Source organism: Nilaparvata lugens, chromosome 6 (assembly GCF_014356525.2).
Source record: "Nilaparvata lugens isolate BPH chromosome 6, ASM1435652v1, whole genome shotgun sequence".
Lineage (NCBI taxonomy): Eukaryota > Metazoa > Arthropoda > Insecta > Hemiptera > Delphacidae > Nilaparvata > Nilaparvata lugens.
In genome coordinates, this window is record NC_052509.1 from 1,656,877 (window position 1) to 1,681,897 (window position 25,021).

Below are 25,021 nucleotides of genomic sequence, written 5' to 3' on the forward strand. Positions count from 1 at the left end.
ACAAGATACAATGAAGAGCTGAAAAGTCGGGACAGTACTTCCCCTGCTGGTGAATGGCATATTATGATATAAGAATTATTATGATCTACATTAGAATTGAATCAATTCAAATAAGATGAATCTAATTCTACACCATGAAATTCGACTGTTCACCATTTGAATCTAAACCATGAATTCTACACCTCACCTTCTACAGGAAATTATTTTTAATTTACAATACTTTCTTTATGACGCTGCATTATGAAAACAAGTAATTTTCTTAATTACAACAGTTTCACAAGATCCATCTAGCAACAAACAGTCAAGCTTGCAAGCTACGGTATTATTTTGGACATAAACGTTAAAGAAATTAATATTAATATAATTTATCAAAGTAACTACAGTAAGGTTAAGGTAAAGACACAAAACATTATCCAAGAATCCAATCAATACATTTTATTAACTAGTTAATAATACTCTACATCTATACAATACAATAGTGTATGGAATTTTTCATGTTAACAATGTGAATAACACTATTTAAATCTGTTTCCTTATAAACATTGGAAATTAAATTTGTTCTAATTATTTATTTAATAAGGAACTAATTATAGCACAATTTGATTTGTTCAATACTTACAATAAAACGTTTTTCTACACTGCATCATCTTAAGTAAATCAGTCTAGAACATATTATTTATAGTTTCAAAATTCAATTTGATAGTTTTTAGACTGTGGAATTAGTATTATTTTACCGAAACAATTTATCGGAAATAGTCTACAATAAAAAAGATAATATATATACATACAAACCCAAGACCATAAACTAGTTTAATTACAAGGAATGGGCTGAATAACAAAGTAAGTTAAACAAGGAAGTGAAAGGAAACAGTACATTATAAAATAATAATAGTGGACGGGTTAATTTGGGGGAAAAATATGTTGGAGATTTAATAAGTGATAAAAAATTTTTGGATTGGAACAAATTAGAAATTGATTACAGGAGACCAATAATAAAGATTTGTGAAATTGAAATCTTCAACACACTGGTACACCACGGACATCAAATACTGTGCATTATAATATCATAAACTACTTTCATAACCACAAAACAGCTCATCAATTTATGAGCCGTTTATGGTGAAACGAATCCTTCTTAGTAGCACTAGATCAAATCTGTAATTTGGAAAACTTCTCACGAAATAATAAACTTCTGAATCTCTCAACAAAATTGAGAGAATCAGAGACAATGAGCTCTTGATTCGTCGAAGTTGAAAAAATTATGTAAAAAAACATTAAATACTCGAATTTAAACAATATTTTATTGATGAACGATAGTTCTTAGCTTCTTAGTTTTAGTTAGTTCTGAATGCAATCAAGAATCAAAAAAAAAGAAGAATTAAACAAGTTTAACAAAAATGAATTTAGTAACAGAGTTTTAGAATTTGAGCAACAATTAACAATAACAATAATAGGAAGTTTAGAGTTAAAAATCATATTGGAAGCTGTAAATAGAATTAGGCGTTTGATAGTTCATGAATAATGAGTAATATTGTGAACAGCTTCTGAAATGAAAGTATAAATCAAGTATAGTTCATACATGTATACATTACTTCGTATATTTTTATGCTTCAAAATACATTAATTTTGTACAGTTATATTATAATTTGTGATGAATAACGGAATTTGATAGGAATAATTTTGTGGCTTTACATATCTTACACTAGCTTGATTGTTACAATCAAATTACGTAGGTACCTATAATCATATCCTCGAATACAATCAATCACCCTGTTACTCCTTCAAATATTATATTTTTCTTGAGTTCGTTCATTTTCTGAGTTGAATGAAGTATGCTACAACAAATCATCACACTGACAGAATCACAAAAGTTGATAATTTATACTTTCACGAATAAATTAATTTTCATAACTGAAAAGAAAATTTCAAATTATTTATTGGGAGGTTCAAAAACATAACTTCATCTAGATTTCTATCATGAAAATCATAATAATTCACAGAATCAATACTATCAATAGTCGATTTTTATAAATTAGAAGACTAATGAGTATTATACGACAACACATCCTTTCTTATCCTTTATAACATTCAATAGACACATACAGTTAAAAACCCCGTCACTTTACGTTAATATTTTTAAAGCTTTTCACTACTCCAAGATAAGTTAAATTTATGGTCCCAAAATAAATTTTAACACGTGATAAAACCTTCTAAATATGTACGTATCTACATATATTGAATAGGTTGATATAAAACCGGTTCCAAGTAGAAAGGAAAATACAATTTTGATATAAATGAAAAACTACTCAGGTATAATGGCAATCATTAGGATAAATATAACACTGAGCATGGAACATTACTTGGCACATTTCATGAATTTCAAAGTAAACATGAACTAATATTTTAATAAGTACATTATCCACAACAATGAGTGTATTTACAAAATTTACAAAAATTGAAATAGATACAACACCATATCTGATAGAAACAGAGTAGTCCCAAAATTAGTACCTACATTTTTACACACATTTACAAGGATACAAAATCATTATTATGCTCATTCATAAATGCTCAAAACACACCAATTACAGAAACCCATTTCATCGAATACTGTAACTTTTAATACTACGGAAATAACATTTAAAACAAACATTTTAGAGAAGCAAAATGTCAAAAGTATAGGCAAGCACGCAAGCATGAGTTGAAACTTGAGTGCTAGCCTTCATTTCATTCAACAATAGTTCAAATAAATGGTATCAATGAAAGTGGAGAACTTTGAATACGAATATAGTATCTGAGTAGATTATGTAAGTATTTAACATTAGATTATTATTTTAGGAATTTGAGTTAATCTTGAGTTACATGATACTATATACTCGTAACACTGTTCTCTATTTACTTACTTGATAGCATTAAAGAGAAATTGATACTTAAAATTTGTGTTTATTTTTCATACACAGAAATAATAAGTTTTATTTATATCAAAGATTCGTTATTTCTATCATTTTTAGCATATTTTTCATTTTATTTCGAGTAATTTTAGATGTATATACTCTAGTCTTGTTTATTGCATGTTAGCGTGTATTGCAGTTTGCAGTCAATAAAACAATAAAAGAAGTCCAAACCAATTTTCTGTTTGTAGTATTTATTACTTTTAATGGGGTAGTGAAATGTTTTTACAATTCATTCAAATATTTTACTATTTGAATAATTCGATTTATTATGATATGATTATAAACTACCTAAGTTTGGTATATCTAGGTTTTATATTTATATCTATTAGATACTTGTCATTATCATTTGAAAGGGATGTAACATTATTTTCGTTGATATTTTCAAAATATTTCTTGTAGATTTATAATACCAGTAATAAATTGTTAAGCCACTAACGTTTGACGAATCTATAGTAGGCTACTTTTGCACAGGATAATTCAGACCCTGGCTTCACTTTCAACTAGTATCAATAAATCCGCTAGTTACAAAAGGTGATTGGAATGAATGTTTTTACCCTAGTATTATTTCCTAGATCAAAATGATCCTTAGATGATACTATTGTAACTGTTTGTATTTTTCATATCCAAAAATAATGTATTAATTATTAGTAAATTTAATTACGATTAAGAAAATAACATTCCTTTATGCTGGCTCCTACAAAAATTATTCAAAACTTTGAGACTTCTCTGCTTTTAAAATTACTCATGTGCAGTTATTACTTTCAAGTAATATTACTATCTTCAATTGATATAACATTAGAGAATTTACAGTTGACATATTTGAGTTTAATCCTTCTTATTTTTTAGATAAGGAAATTGATCTAAGACATCTATAAAATTTCTATGAGGATCTCTACATTAAGCAAACAACACGATATGTCCATCATGAAAACAGTAATTCCGAACTTTTTTATTTTGTGAAATTTGAATTTTAATCTTTTATTTTCCACTTAAGTAGTTATCTATAGTATTTTAGTGTAATATTTTTAAATATTATAGAATTTTATATCTCATTTGATTCATTATTAATGATTTGCCCTTCTTGAACCTTTAGCCTTTACCCTTCTTGAGATTTTGTTCAACAAAAAAGCCTTAAGGTTTAAGGACCCAGTGCCTTAAGACGCAACTGGAATTGGCAAAACTTGAGACAAGTGTATGATGTTGTAAAAGAGAAAATGTAAGCAAACATTAGATTAAAATATCCTCGTATTTTAACTCTGGAATGATATTGAATAAATTTATCATTGAAGCTTTTAGTTTATCATTTGAGTTATGTGGGCTCCGATTTCTACTCTTCCTTATTCAATAGTTGAGATTACTTACCGTTCTCAACAATTAAGAATTTATTAATCTTCATGATTATATTCATAGGAATGAGAAACAAATAGCCTTGATACAAATAAGACATCTTATCCCAGGGGCAACATTGGCTAACAAGACCAGAGATATAAGTTGTAAGATGTTATACAACATCTATTATCCTAGCCGATACGTTTCACAATTTATTCCCACGATTTGTAGTAAAGCAATCAGCATTTTCAGTCGTACGCTTGCTGGTGTTCAACAAATGAAAGATCCATGGGCTTAATGTAAAAACGTTTCATGTTTCAGTCTGTCACTCTAAAAGGCATTTAGCATTTATAAGCAAGCTCAAAATCACTAGCTTATGATTTGAATCTTCAACTAATGATACCTATAAAATTTAGTGGTGATGTTTCACGGCTATCATGAGATTTGAGCGTTATTTTTGTTATGAAGGAATAAGAGTGGAATGCCAAACCAAGCCAGGACTCGAACCCAGGTCACATATCACTGGACCACACTAGATTCAATACAGAAATCTATGTCAAAGGTCTTCATGAAATGTATGATCTATGTTTCGAAGTCATTTTGTGAATAATTCATTGTTAGATCTTATTTATGCACATAATCAAGAGTAATCAACAATATTGACTTTCAAACTGGAACAAATAGCACTAAAACATTTTTGTTTATAACTATGTCAGTTTCATACATTTATGATCGCATAATTGAGTAATGGTGATGTACAATTTACATTTACTTATACTAATCACTCATAATTCAGTTGATGATATATTTATTATTGTAAATATAATGCATGTCATAATATATATTGACATGTTTCATGATAATTATTCAATTGATATTAAAACTGTCGATTGAAAATACTAGTTTAATTAATTTAATTCACTAGCAGGTGGAAGACTTTTATGATTTAAGATCAACCCTCGGGTATCATAAAACGTGTTTAATCTTTTAATAATCATTTTGAATTCAAAAGTCTATTTCGTAGTCTATTCTCGAATTTCAATTATTGGTAGAATCTACAATAATTCGATTGAAATGTAAAAAGTATAATACATTTTAATGTTTGCGTTTAAAATTTTGGTTTAAGCCTTCTATATATATTTATTTTTTTTTGTACTGACATTTCTTAATTTTCTTGTATTCTGAAGTTTGTAGTAATATTCAACTATAAGTTAGGTTCTAGTTGAAATAGTATCTGAGATACGATTACTTATGTTTGTAATTTGTAATAATTATATCATGAGCAATAAGTAGATATTTTGTAGAGTTTAATATATTTTCATCAATATTATTGAATTCTCATTACCGAATTAACGAGCATAAAACTGCGTATATTTTCAGGGAATAAATCATTAAAATATTATATTTTCAATAATTTCCAAGCCAAAAAATTTCTATCGACAATAATATTAGTCAGAGGAATAATTCATAAGAAAACAGTGTTTTCATCTAAAAGGAATGTATAGATCAGATTCATGAAATAATCCATGAGATTTCATGGAAAAACAGTTATTTCAAAAGAAATAATCAATAACTAATTCACATTGAAAGTTCGAGCAGAGAACCCCTATGTTGTCGTTTAAACAAACCAGTTAAATTTTCATTGTGCAACAGAGATGACAAATTTAATACAAAATTGTTTCAAATAGTTCACAGGAAACAAAAAAAAATATTAGAAGGAATGATCAATCAGACCAAGTGATTCCCAAATACAAACCCAAAACATCAATAATACAAATAGTAAGCAAATGAGTAAATCATGAAAATAATAATTATTGCAGTAATCCATTCAAATAGAAATTCATCATATCAATGAAATGAACATAAACAAGTATTTGTAATGTTATTTGAAAATTAAGTTGGAAAAATCATTAAATGGAATGTTTATTAATGGTATTTCCTCTCTTAGAATTGATTTCGAACACTAAAGAATGTATTCTTTAAACAAGTATCAGAATCTAAACAATTAGAATCACAGGATATTTCAAAAGTTTATCCAAGTGAAAATACTCTATCAGGATTGATTCTGTAACTAAACAGATTCATGTACCAATTCAATATTTCATTCAAGTGAAAGTGCTGTATTAAAACTGATTCTAAACACCAAACAAGTTTCTATTTCATAGAATAATCAAGATCTAAAAAGTATTTAGATAATAAGTATTCAATGTTACTTATCAGTTTTCCTCATGTATCTACAGGTTTTCAAACAATGCAACTAGAAATCAAGGAATGTTTTTCAAACAATTCACTACAGTATTCAATATTACATAGAAATTTTTCTCCTGTATCAACAGAGAAATCTCAGATAATGAAACAACAAATCAATGAATGCTTTTCAAACAATTCAGAACTGTATAGAATGTTACTTAGCAGTTATTCATCACTACTTAGAAGTTTAGTTCCTGTATCTACAGGCTGGTGTGGAATCATGTAACAAATCAAGGAATGTTTTTCAAACAATTCACATTTGTATTGAATGTTAGTTAGCATTTTTGCTCCTGTATCTATAGAGTGTTTTGTAGCTCATTTATGTTTTTTAAACAATTCACAATATTATACAATATTACCATAGGATAAACAATGTATAGCTATTTTCTGATATTACTTAGCAGTTTTGCTAAGATATCCACAGGATGGTCTCGTATCATGTAACCAATCAAGGAATGTTTTTCAAACAATTCAAAACAGTATTCAACATTTCTTAACAGTTTTGCTCCTGTATCTACAGAGTGATGTCATATGTTTTTGAAACAATTCACAACAGGGAGTTTTGTTCCTGTATCTACAGGGAGTTTCGAATAATGAAACAAATCGAGGAATGTATTTTTGAAATGATTCACAACAGTATTCGATAATACTGTTTAGCTCCTGTATCCATGAAATGATCTCATATAATGTTTTTGAAACAATACACGACGTTTTACTTGCTCCTGTATCTACAGGGTGGTCTCGAATCATGTGGCGTTGGGCAGCGAAGACGACGAGGCAGAGCTGTTGGGCGTTTTCTTGCTGACGCGGCGGATGAGCTTGCGGAAAGAGGATGTCCACTTGGTGGCGCGCTGCAGCGACCGGTTGTGGCCGCCCGGTGTGGCCGCAGCCGCACTCTCGCACAGCTCCGACGAGAAGCCAGAGTCCGAGGAGAAGGCGTGTGGCGCTGAGGATGTCGTCGACGCGTCGGTTGGGGCGTAACGACACTCCTCCTCCTCTTCTTCCTCTTCCTCCTCGTCGCTTGATGACGTCACCTAGAGTGGGCAAAGTCTTGTATGAAAACAGTAGTTAATGTACAGAACTGAAAATGTGACCCAGATTCACAAGTGAATGAAACATAACCTTCTTTTTGGACTAGTGTATTAATTAAAATACGGGGAAGGATCAGTTTTGGACTGTGCCTGTTGGTCCTTCCCCAATCATTTTAATGATACGTTCTCTCTATCTTAATAAATAAATAATAATAAATATTTTCAATGGTTTTATCAGCATTCTTCTTCTTCTTCTTAGCTACATGTTGGATCATTAAGCTGGATTTCCACACATCAGTATCAGTGAACGTGTCCGGTACAAGAAAATATTATTTCTATACGTTCTAATAGGACTATTCACACACCTTCTGCCGGGCTGAGTATGAATAATCCCATTGAAATTCATGTGAATAATATTTTCACTGAATGGGTCACGTTAACTGATATTGATATGTGAGAATTCAGTTTTAGGCTCCAAAGTTTAAGCACTTTATTCTGTCGTAAAGGAACACACGACAGATCCCAAAGCACTGAAATTGAGTGTGCTAAGCTGCTAACACTGCATACGACTTGAACGCCCGAACAGTTCCGAAATCGGACACAGATTCCAGCAGTTGGGATACACAGGATCTTGACATAGCACATACGACAGAATGTCTCATCCACTGAAGCCTTAAGTTTTTATTAGATTAGGGCACTAGGCTAAGATACAAGTGAGACACTTAGATAAAAATATAAATCTCAGTACCCTTTTAAATTATTTTGTCAGAACATGTTTCGGTCATTAATGCCATTTTCACTTGAATTGGCATTAATATCCGAAACATGTTGTGACAAAATAATTTAAAAGGGTACTGAGATTTATATTTTTAATCAATATTAAAAGTAGCCCTGAAGAAAAGACTAGTGAGACACTTGTAGTATCCGTGTGTAATAACAGAATTTCTGTTTAATGCCCTGCGATGATTCTCGTTTTCTCGGACACCAGTGAAGTCCCAGATCTGGTGTCCCTAGTGTAAAAGTCATGTAAGAACTAACAAGTTCCATAAGAATTAATGCCACGCAACTGATTCGGACACTTGGTGTCTCAGCTATGATTCCTGATAAAATAGAAGCCTTTATCCCTTAATAATGTATTTATATTCAGATACAATTCGGACACTTGATTTCTGGTCACAAGCCAACCAAGCATTCCAGTGAATTTCTACTTTTCTGGGCATGAAAATGGTTGGTTTTCTTGGGCATGTTTCACACATTGACAGAATGACAGCCATTAGTGTTTCATTGTGACTCTGCCGCAATGAGTAGTGTGACTGGAAAAGCCTCAAAACTGCAGGACAGAGCTTAAATGAAAAGTGGAATTGACAATATTTAACAGTGTTTTCATGTTGTAATTCTTTTTTGAAAACGATTGTCATTGTAAATAGATAATCAAGTAAATAAAAAATAAGAAAACGGTTTCAGTTGTTGTGACACTTTTAGGTCTATCTTTTGAAATAGTGTGAATTAATGGTTGAAATACCATTCATGTCCAACTATTCAGAATACATAGATACAGTTATGTGCATACCTCATCGATGTAGGAGATATGCTGGAGAGGTAGGAGGGGCGATGGCAGGTAGTGGGAGGAAGGCCGCGAGGAGGGTGAGCCACCAGCCGTGGGCAGCGACAGTTGCGACAGACGATCGCTCAGCGACTCCTCAGTGTCGTAGAATGTCGCGCCCCCTCCCACGCGACTGCCGCCGCGTTTGCGCATCTCGCCGAACGGCGCTTGGAAGCACGAGAACAGTTTGCCGCGGTTGCCACTGAAAAAACAACACAAATTAATTTCAATAAAAATTAACCTCATTTCAGCACAATCTCATTTCGATAGAAATTTTCCGCATTCCAACACAATTTCATTTCAATAAAAATTCGATACACTCATGAAACTGTTCCATACTCGCCTGCGGCTCGTGCATGGACGAACTTTTCTTTTCTTGTAGCTATTGCCGTTTTTAAAACTGTAGTTATTTGTGTATCTAGGGACTACACAGCAAATTTTTCTCCCTGAAGGGAACAGCCGAGGATTACAATTTACCAGAGGGAGAAGAAGTAACTTAGTTACCTCCTACTTAGTCCAATGTCTTTCTTAGTTGCATTAGTCCCATGATGCACATAACACTCTTACATCTATGAACATAAGTAATTCAACCTAAATTAATCATAATAATTATACAGTATCTCAATTACCTATAGTTTTTTGCAAAAAGCTTGCTGCAACATAGCCTACAACCTTGCTACCTGTTACCTACACAAATTTTAAAGTCATTTGCTAGTTTGCAAAGTTTGTTGTTAAACTGCGTAATACATGTACTGTATGTATGAAGTCCTCTTATGAAGCTTGTAATAGTGTAGTAAGATTTTTACCCCATGCTAAATTAGGCATTCAGCCGTCGGCTGCCAGATTTCAAAATTCTAGCGCTGTGTCGCCTCTAAGTCGTTGATATAATGTATTGGCTAGAAAAGATAAAGAAATTAAAAGATGATGCTAAAAATAATTCCAGTATCTACTTATAACTAGGAGAATAAATGCTTCTAAGATTTGTATAGGTAGATTTTCATTGTATCAATCGATGAATAGATGAATGCATAGATTAGAATTGAGATAGGTAGGCCTACTGTACCTTGACGAAGCATATTCACCGAAAGTGGCCCTAGTGTAGGCACACACCGAGCACTTTCTTCGCCTGCACATGGCCAGATGTTTCATTCCTTTCTTCAGTTGGCTGTTCAGTGTGGCACTCTGCTTGGCAACCAGCTTCAAATTGCTCACCTGCAAAGTAAATTTGAAAAATGCAAATAAATGTTTTCATAGAGTGAGTTACTAGTACCATAGGGTGAAGATACTGTCTAAGTTGAGTAAAGATATGTCTTATATCAGTTGTCTCCTAGTACCCTTCATTTTTTCAAATAAATTATTCAGCCTGAACAAAAATCAAGCAGGAGTACATGTACTTGTTGGTGATTCAAAATTGAGATTCTAATTTAAAAAATTCAAGAAGAAAGTAACAGAGGTTGGTACTTTTTTGTTCCATTATAGACTAGGATGTATACTTATGATTTGTTACCTCATCATATCTGCATGAAACAATAAGTAAATGTCTTCCAGAACGTTTTCAGTTTTAATATAAGAAATGTTGCAACGCAAACTTTCATAACTGCATGCTGATGATCAAATGAAACATCAAACAAATAAACTAGGTTTACTTCAAATATTTCAAGACATATAAACAAAAACAAATAGGAAAGTAGAATAGGAGAATGATAATAGGGCCAACTGAAGTTGAGACACATATGAGTCAGAATAAGTGGGTCAATGGTTGAATCAATTTTCAATACAGTCTATTCTATTCATCAAACTTTATTTGTTTCAACACTTTTTCAATAACCTAGCATGAATTGAATTCAAAAACATATCAAGCATTATTGTTCTCTTGAATCGATCGAGAGAATTTCAATAAATTTTTATTTGATCTCATCTAGAACTATACTTATTAAATTAAACTCTGTCTAAACTTTTTGTGAGGTTGAGAAGTTGATATTGTGGTAATTATTCATATTAAATGAAAATACTAAGAAATTGTCAAAAACCATATTGTCAAAACCAGATTTATTGATACTCACACCGGTTTCGGTTGTTACACCATTGTCAATCTCTGATAAAGAGTTTATGACAATTTCTTAGTATTTTTATTTAATCTGTCTAAACTCATTGGCCTAAACTGTCAACAGCTTGAGGGATCTTTGAATTTCTAATAATTTCCTTCACCTTTGTAAAATTGTATTTGATTTTTTAATCCTTCGGCTCCCGTGACCGTTATGCGAATCGCAGTGGTTAGCACAAGGCTTACACAAAAAATTAAATTTATAAAAGAACATTATTCTTACCTCCTTCTCCAAGCCCTGTACGTTCATGTTGTATCGTCGATAGCTGTGTCTGTAACCTCTCTGTTCAACATCTTTCAAAGCCTCCCTCAGCCTTTCGTTCTGGAAAAAACAAACAAGTTTTCATCATTCTGCAATATTTCCAAACAATCAATCATTTCAATCTAGAAGGATATTTGAAAATTAAGATGGAAATTGAGATTCATATTGCTATTAATTTCTCACTATTTTATATTGTAAATACTGAAGCAAAGGTTTTCTCTCTAGGGAAAAAGTTAATGCCGTAATTCAATTCAATCTTTACTGTCATGAGCATTATACAATAAATACATGGACATCGTCAGGTACATAAGAGCAAATATCACAAAAACAATCACTGTCATATAGATATTAGATACCAAGATATTGAATATAGACATATAGATTACTAGATATTAGATTACACAAAAATTTAGTCAATACTACAATTCAACAAGAGAACCCGAGTTCGAATCTCCACCGGGGCAAACGTTTTTGACCACAGCACAATCACATAGATACGGCCACCCCGTCTTTCGGAGGAGACGATAAGGCGTCGGTCCCGGTTACCTAAAAAATATTCTCCCTTTACTCAGTTTTACTCACACTTCACTTTACTCACTAATCATTAGCAAAGAAGATACGAAGGTTTTGTCCTTTTCGTTAATATTATTAAATTAAATATTCAGTTTCTTTCAATGATATTATCATTTAGCGTATGGCAGATACACAACACTTATAAAGCTCATGAGTCTCAAATGCCTACATATAAACTGTATAATTCCAATTTCTTTGAGATGTTGTGTTGTTTTTGGTTAGGAGAACATAAGTTTGTCTGACCGCCATATTATTTGCTAGTTCATTTAGCGTTAACCAATGTGCACCATGGAGGCGAACTAGCGTTACACATATTTTAGTTATGAAGACTGATTGCTGGAACAAATCTGAGGTTAAAGAAGGTTGCAACTCAAACTTTCATTTTTCACAAAAAAAAAAAAATTCAATGATGATAATCCCATAAGCACACCACTCATAAATATTGAATTTTTTGTAAAATAAAAATAAATTTAGTTGATTATGACAGACCTCCCGTTCGAGTGAGTCCTTCTCAGCAACAATGGCGGTGACTTGACGCACGACGTCATGCCTGGCTCGCTCCAGACGGCGTCGCGTCACTTCCGACTCATCTGCCTGCAGTTTCAACTGAAAAACAAAAATAACATTCATCAAAATATAAACACTAAATACAATACAACTAAAGATTTAAAAATATATTAGCAAAGGCAACATACAAATAAGTTATTATTGAAAGAAAGACATAGGCTCAGTTGCACAAAAACCTTTTAAAGCATTATATGCCACGTGATTATATGCCACGCGAACTAATCAGGAAACCTTCTTTAAAAAAAGACTTCTCTAGTTGATTCTTGTGTCATATTTAAACATGAATCATGATAAAAAGTTAACAGGCTTTTTTACAACCGGACCATAGTAAGACATTTTTCAAAAGAAGGGTTCTCTTATTGGTTCTCGTGCGTCTAATCATGATTCAAATTTAACAGGAATTTGTGCAACCGGGAAAAACTAATTAATTTGCAATTTCAACAGAAATTCAAAATTTAATTCCGTGATTTATAATTTCCATCTTCCAGATAATGGAATATATTTATTTAAACATTCAATAATAATTAAAATTTCAAAAATGACAGAGTTAATCTATAATATTGATTTGTACTTTTTATTCGAAATGCAACTTCAATAAAAATTTTACTAATCTCCAATCTTTCTAATCTAATCCAATCTTTATCATCTGATCAATGTTGTATTAATTAATGATAAAAAGAATAAAGCTGATTAAATGTAAACAAAAACAAGATATACATTTCTCTACACTACACTCACGAACATTTACACAAAATTCTAATTTTCTCTCAAATTTCACATTTACACACAAAAGCATATTTGAAACATGTCCACAATTACTAAATTCATCCATAAGTGTTGATAAATCGACAAAAATTGATAACAATCTGAAACTAAAGGAAATTGGATATATAGCCTCCATAACCTCTCTGATGCAGACAACTTCCAATAAAAACAAAATGAAATATTACATTGGATAAATTGATTGAAGCAATTAGAACATTACATTGTGGTTAAAAATTTAAGATGAATAAAATGAATTGAAGGAGTAATGAAACACTATTAGCTGTAGAAGCTTAAATGCCATTTAGAAAATTGAAGGAATAACAATCAACTTCAGTAGAAAAGTTACAAAAATAAAAATGTAAATTGAGAAAGAATCTTCAAGAACTTCTTGTGATTAGAGGATTGCTGGAGATGAAGACGTGAGTAAGTCCAAGGATTTCTTTCTAATGAATATCAAAAAAATAAAACATTTATTAAACATAGAAATCAAGTTGAGTAGATTAAAAAAGTTGAAAGCTATTAAATAATCCAGTCAATTCCATAATCCATTGATGAGGAGCTGATGAGAAAACAACAATTTTTAATGGGATTCACACATAACATCAAATTAAATAGATTTTCAAGGAATGATCCAAGGAAATACATATTTCTCATAATATTTCTAAGTTGATAGAAGATTTGAGAAAATTTTGATTTGTTATCAAATTTTCCACTTAAATTCAAGAAAATAATGATTGATCACAAATTTTCTAGTTAGAGACAGGGAAATATTGATTTATTACTACATTTTTCAGTTAAAGTCAAGAAAATATAGATTTGTTACAGAATTTTAGCCAAGAAATTTTCTATTTGCATCAACCTTTTTCAGTAATAAAAAGTTTGTAAGAACTAACTGATGAAAAATAATGAACGAAAATAGGGGCTCGAGAACCGAAAGATCAAAAATTGAAACACGCTGTTGCAACAATCCTTGCTACCTGTGCCAACAATTGAAGCTGAAATTATGGGGCGGAGACCCGAACAAAGTGGCGCCCAAAAAGGAGGAGGCGAAGCCGCCACCAGTGAAGCCAAAAAAGTCGAAGCCGCGGAAAAAGAAGAAGAAGAAGGTGCATAACATGGATGAGGCGACGGCACAAGAGAATATGTCGGCGCTTTTTCGCATGATGAGGGATTACTATGCATTGAAACTGGCCTCACAATACACGAGCACTGAGAATATGGTTGGAGACGGAAAAGCGGAGGATGGTGAAAGGACAGGTGCTACAGTTCCTGAAACTCCAGAACCAACGGGCGACGAAAACAACGCCGCTCAACCAATGATGAACGAGGGGGGTGAAGAAGAAGATGAGGATGAGGAGAGGGATGAAGACGGTAATCCGGTCAAAAAGCACGGCGAAAATTTGTACGACGAAAATGTGATCATACCGGGCAGCACGGGAAGTTTCAGCAAGGACGATTTCCCTCCCCCCTTACCCAACGACAGCAATAAGAAGACAACCTATGCGACCAGCTATGATGAGGAGGAGGAGGATGAAGAATTCGAGGATGATGACGAGGATGAAACATGGAAGAAGTGGCAGGAGAAAAAAACTTGAGGAGTCAGGAAACTGGAATTGTTTGAACTCGTAAAATCAACAACTCAAGAAATGTGGACTGGAATGTTGTTTTTGAAATAGATCAGCACCTCAAAAAAGTTCTTACAATTTTAACTAGGATTCATAAAATTAACAGCTCAAGAAATGAGGACTGGAAAGAATTTAATGCAACGCCACAACAACAATACTTTTAAAAAAAGTTTCAGTAGATGAATAGACTATATTGCAATATTTATACTATCAATAAAATAAACATGATTTCAATTATAAAGTGTATGTTTTAAAAAAAAGTAGACAGTGATTTGTTGAACAAATAGTCGTCTGCCTGCCGGTGCAGATGAGTGGTCTGAGTATTCGCAACTTCCACCTATATTCATACAAACAAGAGATAATTAAGTTTACAGTTTTGGTTGTAATTTTCGAAGTTGGAGAAGCAGAAAAGTTTGGAAGATACCAGACAAGAACTATTTTTAGTTCACAGTGTTGTGGTGAACAATTTTCAATGTTGGAGAAACAGAAATTTGAAAATGGTTGAACGGTTGCAAAATGCTTATCTTATTTCATACATTGAAATTTGTAATTTGTTTATCGCTCATCAATGTTCCATAACCCATAAATGTACCGGGCGTTTCAAAAAGGAATGACCCAATTATAAAAAGTTATATTTATTTAAAAAAAATTATGCACACAAACCAATTTTACATCGAATTACTCACAGAAGTATCGAGTTTATGATGATGTATTATGAGTGTTCTGTGTGCCCTCCTTTTGAGGCTCATACGACATCTACACCTTTTCCAACTGTATTTGAGAAAGTATCAATTGTAATATTGATAATAGTCATTAGTATTTGAGAAAACGTCAGATGTAAATGAGAATAATCAGTTGTATTTGAGAAGTCATCCCTTGTGGTTGAGAATAGTGAATTTTATTTGAGAAAGTATCATTTTAATTTGAGAACATACGATTTGAAATCGAGAAGTTGTCAGTTGTAATAATTGGGAAATGTTTTTAAAAAACCAGTGCTTCCAGTGCTTATATTTTTACTTTCCTTGCCCTACTACCATAGGTAAGGAAAGTATTGCTTTCCAAAAAAAATTAAGGTACCCCAATTTTAAGTTTTCTATACGTTTCAAGGTCCCCTGAGTCCAAAAACATGATTTTTGGGTGTTGGTCTGTGTGTGTGTGTATGTGTATGTGTGTGTATGTGTGTATGTCTGTGAACACGATAACTCCATTCCTAATTAACCGATTGACTTGAAATTTTAAACTTAAAGTCCTTATACCATGAGGACCCGACAATAAGAAATTCAATAAAATTCAAATCAAGATGGCGGAAAAATGGCGGATAATTACTAAAAAACCATGTTTTTCACGATTTTCTCAAAAACGGCTCTAACGATTTTCTTTAAATTTATACCATGGATAGCTATTTATAAGCCCTATCAACTGACATGAGTCTCATTCCTGGGAAAATTGCAGGAGCTGCGTAATATTCTCGAGAAAAATGTCGGATAATTACTAAAAAACCATGTTTTTCACGGTTTTCTCGAAAACGGCTCTAACGATTTTCTTCAAATTTATACCATGGATAGCTATTTATAAGCCCTATCAACTGACATGAGTCTCATTTCTAGGAAAATTGCAGGTGCTGCGTAATATTCTCGAGAAAAATGGCGGATAATTACTGAAAAACCATGTTTTTCACGATTTTCTCAAAAATTACTCGACTGATTCATTTCAAATTCATACTCTGTATAGTTATTTATCAGCTCCATCAACTGGCATGATTCTCCTTTCTGGGAAACTAATGGGGGGTTCACCCCATCCTTGAGAAATGGACTTTGTAGCCTCCTTCTCGTGCATGAGGTAGGTAGGTAGAGCAGTCTATAAAAATCTGGTGTGGTACACTCACACAACTTTCCTTGCTCATTGAACTGGGAGCCTCATTCTTAAACGACAATAATTTAGAGAGAAATAACATAATGACGATTGGCGGCAACATAATTATTTGAAACTACGATCAGACTACTGTATATGTGTGTATATAATAAATTGTTTTCAGAGTACTTTTTCCTTTGTGTAAATTGTGAAATCCGATGATTTTTTAAAAGTCGTCAAAACAGCTGTTCTACAGATGAAATGTCTCGACTATGTGTTATTTTTAATAGACTGCTCTACCTACCTACCTCATGCACGAGAAGGAGGTTACAAAGTCCATTTCTCAAGGATGGGGTGAACCCCCCATTAGTTTCCCAAAAAGGAGACTCATGACAGTTGATGGAGCTGACAAATAACTATACAGAGTATGAATTTGAAATAAATTAGTCAAGTACTTTTTGAGAAAATCGTGAAAAACATGGTTTTTCAGTAATTATCCGCCATTTTTCTCGAGAATATTACGCAGCTCCTGCAATTTTCCTAGAAATGAGACTCATGTCAGTTGATAGGGCTTATAAATAGCTATCCATGGTATAAATTTGAAGAAAATCGTTAGAGCCGTTTTCGAGAAAACCGTGAAAAACATGGTTTTTTAGTAATTATCCGCCATTTTTCTCGAGAATATTACGCAGCTCCTGCAATTTTCCTAGAATGAGACTCATGTCAGTTGATAGGGCTTATAAATAGCTATCCATGGTATAAATTTGAAGAAAATCGTTAGAGCCGTTTTCGAGAAAACCGTGAAAAACATGGTTTTTTAGTAATTATCCGCCATTTTTCTCGAGAATATTACGCAGCTCCTGCAATTTTCCTAGAAATGAGACTCATGTCAGTTGATAGGGCTTATAAATAGCTATCCATGGTATAAATTTGAAGAAAATCGTTAGAGCCGTTTTCGAGAAAACCGTGAAAAACATGGTTTTTTAGTAATTATCCGCCATTTTTCTCGAGAATATTACGCAGCTCCTGCAATTTTCCCCGAAATGAGACTCATGTCAATGAGGGCTTATAAATAGCTATCCATGGTATGAATTTAAAGAAAATCGTTAGAGCGGTTTTTGAGAAAATCGTGAAAAACATGGTTTTTTAGTTATTATCCGCCATTTTTTCCGCCATCTTGAATTGAATTTTATTGAATTTCTTATTGTCGGGTCCTCATTGTATAAGGACCTTAAGTTTAAAATTTCATGTCAATCGGTTAATTAGGAATGGAGTTATCGTGTTCACAGACATACACACATACACACACACACACACACACAGACCAACACCCAAAAATCATGTTTTTGGACTCAGGGGACCTTGAAACGTATAGAAAACTTGAAATTTGGGTACCTTAATTTTTTTTGGAAAGCAATACTTTCCTTACCTATGGTAGTAGGGCAAGGAAAGTAAAAATAATTTGATAAAAATAATTAAACACAAAGAATTTGTCTTCATCAAGTGCAATATTTCATAAAATTTTTGGAGAAAAAAGTCGTGTTGCCAATACATACATAGAAAAGATACTAGTTAATCATTCATAAACAATACAGGGGAAATAATTTCACCATTGAAAATATCAATTTGCCCCCATGCAAAGCCTATGGTAGTAATTGGAATACTGTGTACGTAGTACAGTATCCTTTCCTGCTCAAATCAAACCTGTAGGCTTCTGTAGGGTACAAAGAGCCACGACATGTCAATTGGAAATTTTTCTCATTTTCAATTGAAATCTACTCATTTACATTTGACGATTTCTCAAATACAATTCACTACTCTCAATTATTACATGTGATGACTTCCCAAATTCAATTGACTATTCTCATCTACATAATATGACATTCTCTCAATTACAAGTGAAAATTCTCAAATACAATTGATACTTTCTCAAATTAACTTGATACTTTCTGAAATAAAATTGGAAAAGGTGTAGACGGTAGCCAAATTCATCCCAGTTCGCAAGATGTTTTCTCGGACTGTAGGAACTGAATCAGTTATCCAGGGTTTTAACTCCTCAATATCAAGTGCTAAGGGAGGAACATAAACAATATCTTCAATGTTGTTGTTGTTGTTGAAATTGGGTCATTCTTTTTGAAACACCCGGTATATGAAGGTTCGAGGATGAGAAAATCAGAATTTTAGTTGTCAAGTAGCCATGATAATGCGAATAGAATGAAAATTGAACTTGTATTCATATAAACAAGAGATGAGCTTGTGTCTCGATATTGGAATTGATCATGACATGACGCTTTGATAATCCTGATAACATGATCATAATCAGTAATTTTTTTTTTAATTATTTAATTTTTGCCATGATTTAAGGTAGACGCACACAGATCGTCATCGTACGGACGGCACGCATCGGATGGATCGGACGATAAGATTTGATGCATTGTTTTCATTTTATAACTATTATTTATAATATAAAGGATATCATTTCGTTATTATATCTAATTAAATAAATGTATGTACCTTGGTTTAAGTGCAGTAGCATATACTTATATTCATTTTTTGTAAAGCTTTTTTATATTTTGTTTTTGGCAATAAATAAATAAATTGGAGTGAGCATACCTATACGATGCGGATAGGTATGCGCACTCCAATTGAAAACAATGCATCAAATCTAATCGTCCGATGCGAGCATACCTATTAAGATGCGGATAGGTATGTATGCGGATAGGTATGTATGCGCACTCCAATTGAAAACAATGCATCAAATCTAATCGTCCGATGCGAGCATACCTATTAAGATGCGGATAGGTATGTATGCGGATAGGTATGTATGCGCACTCCAATTGAAAACAATGCATCAAATCTAATCGTCCGATGCGAGCATACCTATTAAGATGCGGATAGGTATGTATGCGCACTCCAATTGAAAACAATGCATCAAATCTAATCGTCCGATGCGAGCATACCTATTAAGATGCGGATAGGTATGTATGCGGATAGGTATGTATGCGCACTCCAATTGAAAACAATGCATCAAATCTAATCGTCCGATGCGAGCATACCTATTAAGATGCGGATAGGTATGCATGCGCACTCCAATTGAAAACAATGCATCAAATCTAATCGTCCAATGCGAGCATACCTATTAAGATGCGGATAGGTATGTATGCGCACTCCAATTGAAAACAATGCATCAAATCTAATCGTCCGATGCGAGCATACCTATAAGATGCGGATAGGTATGTATGCGCACTCCAATTGAAAACAATGCATCAAATCTAATCGTCCGATGCGAGCATACCTATTAAGATGCGGATAGGTATGTATGCGCACTCCAATTGAAAACAATGCATCAAATCTAATCGTCCGATGCGAGCATACCTATTAAGATGCGGATAGGTATGTATGCGCACTCCAATTGAAAACAATGCATCAAATCTAATCGTCCGATGCGAGCATACCTATTAAGATGCGGATAGGTATGTATGCGCACTCCAATTGAAAACAATGCATCAAATCTAATCGTCCAATGCGAGCATACCTATTAAGATGCGGATAGGTATGTATGCGCACTCCAATTGAAAACAATGCATCAAATCTAATCGTCCGATGCGAGCATACCTATTAAGATGCGGATAGGTATGTATGCGCACTCCAATTGAAAACAATGCATCAAATCTAATCGTCCGATGCGAGCATACCTATTAAGATGCGGATAGGTATGTATGCGGATAGGTATGTATGCGCACTCCAATTGAAAACAATGCATCAAATCTAATCGTCCGATGCGAGCATACCTATTAAGATGCGGATAGGTATGTATGCGCACTCCAATTGAAAACAATGCATCAAATCTAATCGTCCGATGCGAGCATACCTATTAAGATGCGGATAGGTATGTATGCGGATAGGTATGTATGCGCACTCCAATTGAAAACAATGCATCAAATCTAATCGTCCAATGAGAGCGTAGCATTTCATCGTGATGACAGCCATAGCAATCGAATAAGAGAGAATTCAACCAATCAAAAGATAACCAGTGAGAGAGTAGCAATTAACACGTGAGTTGGAATAAGTATTTAGGTTAAGATTGAAGCATAGCATTTGAAACTTGTTTTATTGCTTTTGATACAAATTCATAATCAATCTATCCAAATTTCTAGTAGAACATAATAGTCTGGTCCATTCCGACTTGTAATCTTCAAGATAAATTATTTGAAGTGATTATATAACCTTGAACATAATCTAAATATTCCCTGTCACACAAAATTGAGAAATAGAAAAATTTGAAGGAAAATTGCCTGTTGTTCTTCTTATAAATATTATATTTGCTTGCTTCATACATCATACAATAAATAAACAACACAAGTTCCAAAAATTTCAATCGCAGAGGAAGTGAGAAAATTCCACAATTTTCATCGATGACCTAATGTTTTTCAAATATTCCAGCACACATCATACTTTATTAAAAATAATAGAATCGATTCAATTGGGAGAAAGTGAGAAAACGGTCAAGGAAGAGGGAAGGATATGGACAAGGAAGAAGAAGAAGAAGCAATTGGAAGCCCTATCAAGAATAAGAAGCAAACGTGACCAGTGACTCATAGGTTGGGTGAAGGGGGCAGGGGGGCACTTTCACTTTTGCAAAGCAAGTTCAAAGTCTCAGCCATTAGAATGTAAACTCTGTCGACATGCTTTATGGGAGATGACTTACGTATTACAGGTCACTCTATATTATAGCTGTGTATATCAGTATGTATAGTTAAGTCCAGTGCACGTTTCTCATTGCTGGTGAAACAGGGTCACATCACAACTCATAGATAGAAGCTTTGGAAAACTTTACTACTTTTACTTCTAGTTCCGAACTTGAGTTCATAGTAAAGCCGGAGGCTGTTGCAGTGGTAATATACGACAAGAGCAATATTTCATGCGTAATATGTGTACCGTGGAAAGAACTATTTTAAGTTTACAGTTTTGGTTGTCATTTTCGAAGTTGGAGAAGCAGAAAAGTTTGGAAGATACCAGACAAGAACTATTTTTAGTTCACAGTGTTGTGGTGAACAATTTTCAATGTTGGAGAAACAGAAATTTGAAAATGGTTGAACGGTTGCAAAATGCTTATCTTATTTCATACATTGAAATTTGTAATTTGTTTATCGCTCATCAATGTTCCATAACCCATAAATGTACCGGGCGTTTCAAAAAGGAATGACCCAATTTTAAAAAGTTATATTTATTTTAAAAAAATTATGCACACAAACCAATTTTACATCGAATTACTCACAGAAGTATCGAGTTTATGATGATGTATTATGAGTGTTCTGTGTGCCCTCCTTTTGAGGCTCATACGACATCTACACCTTTTCCAACTGTATTTGAGAAAGTATTAATTGTAATATTGATGATAATCATTAGTATTTGAGAAAACGTCAGATGTAAATGAGAATAATCAGTTGCATTTGAGAAGTCATCCCTTGTGGTTGAGAATAGTGAATTTATTTGAGAAACTATCATTTTAATTGAGAACATACGATTTGAAATCGAGAAGTTGTCAGTTGTAATAATTGGAAATGTTTTTAAAAACCAGTGCTTCCAGTGCTTATATTTTTACTTTCCTTGTCTATCTATTATCAGAATGTAAGAGGACTTCGCACAAAATCTTCCAATTTTTATAGATCCTTACTAAGCACTGATCACGATATTATTGTGTTGACGGAAACCTGGTTGCATGATGGTATTGCCAGCTCCGAATTTTTTGATGAACGCTATAGTGTTTATCGGAGTGATAGGGGTGATGGTGATGGTCGTCTGAGGGGAGGGGGGTACTTATTGCAGTTAAAAGATCACTGCATGCTGATTTATGTGATGAGCTTTCCGTAGCTAATAATGATTATGAGTCGGTAGGAGTTAAATTGAAGTTAAATGCAACATATTATCACATAAATGCAGTCTATTTACCTCCATCAATTCAGTCGAACACCTATCTCCAATACTTAGAATATATTGAATCTCTTCACGATTTACTTAATGGTAATTTAATGATTATTGGAGATTTTAATTTACCAGAAATAACCTCCTGCACTTATGATCTTTCTTTGGGAACATCTAGAGCTAGGATTCTAAATAATTTTTTGAATTTTTATGATTTAAATTTGTATAACTCAGTTGTGAATAATTTGGGTAGGACTCTGGATCTTGTATTAAGTAACTTCCACGTTGAAGTTGTCAGGAGTGATGATTCCTTCCTCCCTGAAGACGGCTATCATCCTGCATTATTTGTTGAGGCCTCATATTCAGATTCTGGGACTGATAATGCTTCAACTGATACCCGGAATTTCGTTATAATTATCCTAAGGGAGACTATCTTAAACTCTACTGTGGATTGAGAGACCGCTGCTGGGACTCTTTATTCGGTTGTGTTGATGTCGACTCGGCTGTGGATGAATTTTACAAAATACTGTACTCACACTTGGATGATTGTATTCCGAAGATTAAAGTGAAAGAGCACAATCCTAAATATCCTCCTTGGTTCTCTGCAGATATAGTATCTGATCTAAAGATGAAGAATAAATGTGCAAGGAAGAGGAAAGTTTCACCTCATCACGACAATCTTTTTAAAACTTTGAGAACCTCCTTGAAGACTAGAATTACTTTAGCATATAATAACTATATACATTCCATTCAATCTGGTCTGTGTGGTAATGTGAGAAACTTTTGGAGATACGTAAATTGCAAGAGAAAGACATCCTTTGTGGAGTCGACTATGACGCTGAGTGGGGAGTCCTACATTGGTCCTCATATTGTGGATGGATTTGCACGTTACTTCGAGTCAGTTTATGAGGCTGATACACCTGTTGCATCTGATGAATGCGGGGGTGGTCCGGGGATGTCTGGCGGCCTGGGATTGAGTGTAGGCATTGGTCATGTTTCTTCTGATGAGATCCTATCTGCTATAGCGGGATTAAAATCTGGTTGCTCTGAAGGCCCTGATTTTGTTCCCACATTTATTGTTAAGGGTTGTGCAGCAGTTCTTCTTGAACCTTTAAAGTTTATTTTCAATCTATCTATAAAAACTTCTAAATTCCCTGAAAAATGGAAGATTGCTCGAATAACCCCGGTTTTTAAGTCGGGGAAAAGAACAGACATAAGGAATTACAGACCTATTTCTATTTTGAACTGTTTTTCCAAAATTTTTGAAAAAGTACTACATGCAATTATACTTGGACAGGTCAAGAGAGTTATTGCAGAGGAGCAGCATGGTTTCTTACCAGGGCGCTCCACTGTAACTAATCTAATGGTATTCAGCAATGAAGTGTCCACAGTGTTAGACGGTGGGGGAAGGGTTGATGCCATATATACAGATCTTTCTAAGGCATTTGATAAGACTCCTCAGTTTTGAGATAAGAATGAAACTAGCCTGACGCTGTGTGTTTCGGCTCTCGTTTGTGCTTCAAGTTTTGCGGGTTTTTCCGGGAGTTGTGAGTTGAATTTTGGTTGAGTTGTGTGACGCGGACTCATCTACGCGCCTGTGAATTTCTACGTATTGATAATAACTCGTTTGAAAGTTATTAGTGTTTTTGTTTAAAATGGTGAATACACCTATTGCAACGAGGAGCAGTGGCAAGGTTGGAGCCGGTAAGGACAGGGCTGCTGGCGATAAGAGTAGTTCGTCATCGTCCGAGCGTCGCCCCTCCTCTTCCTCATCTAGTTCCAAAGGCGAGGGGTTGATTGTTGATAAACGCCTGATTAAGGAGCTCATCACTGAACTGCTATCAGATGACTTGTTTCTCGACACCCTGGTTGATCGTGTTGCTGATAAGATCAACGATAGACTCGAGGAAAAGATTACTGCCCGTGTTCTGGATGAGTGTGAGTCACGCTTCACGGCCGTGGAACAGAGGGAGGACTCGATGTCGGCTGCGATCACCAAGTTGCACGACCAGCTGGCAGCGAGCAATGCGGCGTACGAGGGTAGGCTGGACGCTCTCGAACAATATCAGCGTCGGAACAATATACGAATATTTGGTATACCGGAGCAAAAGGAAGAAAACGTCATGGAGCTTGTGACAAATCTATGTCGCGACAAGCTGAAGATTGAGATCGCTTCATCGCT

The 25,021-nt window shown here is 33.8% G+C and overlaps 2 protein-coding genes across 3 annotated transcripts in view; one reads left to right on the forward strand and one right to left on the reverse strand.

Moving 5' to 3' along the window:
- Positions 1–420: 420 nt before the first annotated feature.
- The window catches only part of LOC111057612, a 176,885-nt gene continuing 152,284 nt past the window's right edge, over positions 421–25,021 (reverse strand). Inside the window, exons 5-9 of the mRNA XM_039431326.1 lie at positions 12,596–12,712; positions 11,495–11,593; positions 10,231–10,379; positions 9,135–9,369; positions 421–7,567 (exon numbers count right to left, since the gene is read on the reverse strand). Coding sequence (XP_039287260.1) covers positions 7,280–7,567; positions 9,135–9,369; positions 10,231–10,379; positions 11,495–11,593; positions 12,596–12,712 — 888 coding nt within the window. The 3' untranslated portion in view covers positions 421–7,279. The remainder of the gene's footprint in view (positions 7,568–9,134; positions 9,370–10,230; positions 10,380–11,494; positions 11,594–12,595; positions 12,713–25,021) is intronic.
- LOC111057611 (histone H2A.Z-specific chaperone CHZ1-like) lies at positions 13,362–15,297 on the forward strand. 2 transcript variants are annotated; one of them, XM_022345049.2, is made up of 2 exons: positions 13,362–13,861; positions 14,307–15,297. In XM_022345049.2, exon 2 carries the CDS (start codon positions 14,344–14,346, stop codon positions 15,031–15,033), a length of 690 nt encoding a protein of 229 aa, XP_022200741.2. In that variant the 5' UTR covers positions 13,362–13,861; positions 14,307–14,343; the 3' UTR covers positions 15,034–15,297. The 2 variants fall into 2 exon arrangements, with proteins under 2 accessions (XP_022200741.2, XP_022200742.2); XM_022345050.2 differs by having other exon boundaries at positions 13,362–13,857.

Bases quoted from the DNA above. Each gene is read 5' to 3' on its own strand.
- LOC111057611 (XM_022345049.2), top strand. From the start codon at position 14,344: ATGAACGAAAATAGGGGCTCGAGAACCGAAAGATCAAAAATTGAAACA.